Source organism: Mercenaria mercenaria, chromosome 15 (assembly GCF_021730395.1).
Source record: "Mercenaria mercenaria strain notata chromosome 15, MADL_Memer_1, whole genome shotgun sequence".
Lineage (NCBI taxonomy): Eukaryota > Metazoa > Mollusca > Bivalvia > Venerida > Veneridae > Mercenaria > Mercenaria mercenaria.
Genome location: NC_069375.1, coordinates 6,721,974 through 6,725,382, shown reverse-complemented (window position 1 = coordinate 6,725,382; position 3,409 = coordinate 6,721,974). Strand labels below are relative to the sequence as shown.

General features: G+C 34.0%; 1 protein-coding gene across 1 annotated transcript; it reads left to right on the top strand.

The window, feature by feature from the left end:
• The first annotated feature begins 997 nt into the window (after positions 1-997).
• On the top strand, positions 998-2,116 carry LOC123558945 (uncharacterized). The gene has a single exon (XM_045350782.2). The coding sequence runs from the start codon at positions 998-1,000 to the stop codon at positions 2,114-2,116; it is 1,119 nt and encodes a 372-aa protein (XP_045206717.2).
• The last annotated feature ends 1,293 nt before the right edge of the window (positions 2,117-3,409 follow it).

The window sequence follows — 3,409 nt, the reverse complement described above, 5'->3', positions numbered from 1 at the left end:
TATTTTTCACCTAGTTTTTCACCATTTTGAATTTGGTGTGTTTTTGTATACAAATTATGTTTCATGTAGTTTTTTTATCCTTTGTTTTGTTCGACTGCCTGTGTGTTCGTATCGGCTCCGGGTGCCGCGGGGTCTCATTACTACACCAATTGACAACTTGGGTCCAAGGGCCTTACTCCATAGTATTTGACTTGATATTACCACCCCTCCCTCGCCCCCCCCCCATGGGTAACGATATAATTTCATGGAGACAGGCCATTGGACTTTATTATAAACATAGGGGACAGAGTTTGACAAAGAAATTCACAATTCGTATATGTTTTTTGCAGCTTTACTTAATACATTTATAAAACAAGTGAGCATATTGCATCGCATATTGTGTTATATATGGAGCTTTTTAATTTGTATTGAATGTTCATTTGTAATTGTTCTTCTTGTATGTGATATACCAAACTTACGAGATTTGCTAAGCAATGAACAGATTAATTCTGAATTATTCATTCAACTTATATACTCGTCTATTATGGTCAAAGTAACTCTTCTGCTGTCTGGTGATATAGAAGAAAATCCTGGACCAGATACTATAGAATGCCTCACAATCTTCCATTTAAATATACGCAGTATTCGAAATAAAATGAACTACGTTAAGGATACTTTTTCAGACTTTAGCAACAGTATTTTATGTTTTACAGAAACTCATTTATCTTTTGATGTAGATGACGATATCTTAAACATTGATGGTTTCGATACGGTTTTTCGAAAAGACAAAAGTGCGCACTCCGGAGGCCTTTTAATGTACACTTCGTCTTCACTGCGGCCAAAACGATTACTAGAATTGGAAAGTTTCTTACCGGAATCAATGTGGATAAATGTCAAAGACCACAAAAAATCCGTTTTAATTTGCACGCTATACAGACCACCGAACTCACTTGTTGATTTTTGGGATAGAATTAATACTTGTCTTGAAAAAGCGGCCGAAATAAATAGTAACATTATAATGGTAGGAGATGTAAATAAAGACCAACTCAATGCAGCAAACCATAAATTTCGTGACATTCTTACATTGAATAACATGAAAAATATTATAGATGAACCAACAAGAGTAACAAGTCAATCTAGCACACTTATCGATCCGATTGCAATAACAAAAGATATTCATTACTTTGACGCAGGAACTTTTGAAACTGACACAGATATAAGTGATCATTTTGGTACCTACGTTCACATTAAGATTGATCTACAATTAAATTCATCTTACAAAAGACAAGCATGGAATAACAAAAATGCAAATTTTGAGCTATTTAATACTCTTATAAGTAATACTGACTGGTCGTTTTTAAATCATGGTAGTTTAGATAGCGCGGCTGATTCTTTTGTTGAAAGATACATAGATCTTGCAAAACTTTGTATTCCAACAAGTTTAGTAACAGTCCGTCCCAATGACAAACCTTGGTATACTTCTGAAATACGAAAAACTTCACGTCAGCGTGATCGACAAAAACGTATAGCAATAAATTCTAACAAAGTATCTGACTGGAAAATTTATAAAAATCTCAGGAACAAAGTCAATAATATGAAAAAATATGCAAAAGAACAATTTTATAACTCTATAGAATTTTCACTGAATGATTTAAGTTCTTCAAATCCTCGACAGTATTGGAAACTTGTTAAAACCCTAATGAAAGAAAATTCGGTAAAAAGTGAAATCATTCCACCGTTATTAAACAACGATAATACTTATTCAACGTCAGAATTTGATAAGGCGAATACGCTTAATGACTTCTTTGTCGCTGTTTCTAATGCTGATGATTCTAATACAGATCTTCCAGACTTCAGATTAAAAACTGACTCTACATTAGATAATCTTGTTATTACAGAACAAGATGTGATAGATGTACTATCAAACTTAATGGTTAATAAAGCAAGTGGCCCGGATCAAATTAGCCATCGCATGTTAAAAGGAACAGCGTCAACTATTTGCAAACCTCTGTGTATCCTCTTTAATAGATCAGTTAGAGAACACTCTTATCCAATTTCTTGGAAAAAAGCTCATGTTATGCCTTTGTTTAAGAAAGGTCCAAGGATATGGCTTCCAATTACAGACCTATCTCATTAATAAGTTGCGTAGGAAAGGTCATGGAACGTATCGTGTTTAAATATTTATATAATTACCTTAATTGTGAAAACCAGTTCATATACAAAAACCAGTCAGGATTTTTACCAGGACATTCTACAATATACCAACTTATCGATATATATAACCAAATATGTAAATCTTTCGACGATAAACAATCTATGTGTATGGTTTTCTGTGACATTTCGAAAGCGTTCGACAGAGTTTGGCACAAAGGACTTTTATTCAAACTTCGCCAATACGGTATTTCTGGAAATATCATTAAATGGATCTCAAGCTATCTTAGTAACCGCACTCAGAAAGTATTTGTCGGCTCTACTTTTTCTAATGAAAAAGTTTTAGAATCAGGCGTTCCACAGGGATCGGTGCTCGGGCCTTTACTTTTTCTCATCTACGTTAATGATATTGCAGAGCCCCTTACTAGTGTTGCACGTCTTTTCGCAGACGATAGTTCTCTCGCGGTTTCATCTTCAAATACACAATACATGGAATCAATTTTGAATGCAGACCTAGAAATAATTAATAAATGGTCCAAACAATGGTTAGTCAACTTCAATCCTTCGAAAACGGAAGTCTTATTTTTTTCCCTTTCAGATATGGCTAGACCTAAATTAACTTTCCAAAACTCACAGTTAAACTTTGTTGAAAATCATAAACACTTAGGTCTAACTTTAAGCCAGGACGGCTCTTGGCATACCCATATTTCTAACATCGTAGCATCAGCTTCTAAAGTACTTGGTTCTATGAAAATGCTTAAATTCAAAATAAAGCGAAAATCACTCAATCAAATTTATATTACATACTTAAGACCGTATTTGGAATATGCGTCTATGGTTTGGGATAATTGTACTTCTTACGAAAAGAATATTATTGAAAAATTACAATATGAGGCAGCGAGAATAGTAAGCGGTCTTACTAGGTCAGTCTCAATAGAAAATCTCTTACGCGAAATAGGTTGGGTATCACTTGCAGACAGAAGAAAAATGCAAAAATTGATTCTAGTTCATAAATATAAATATGGTCAACTTCCCGATTACTTAAATATACTATTTCCGCCAACTGTTTAGACTCTAACTCGTACTTCTTAAGAAATAACTCGGACTTTGTAACGCTACCCAGACGCCTAGAAATATATTCAAAATCTGTAATACCATCAGCGATAAAACTGTGGGACGAAAAAGATCAAAATATCCGCGAAATAGATACACACGCAAAATTCAAACAAAAATTGAAAGAAGTATACAAACCCCCTATTGTACCAACATTCTTCCTTAG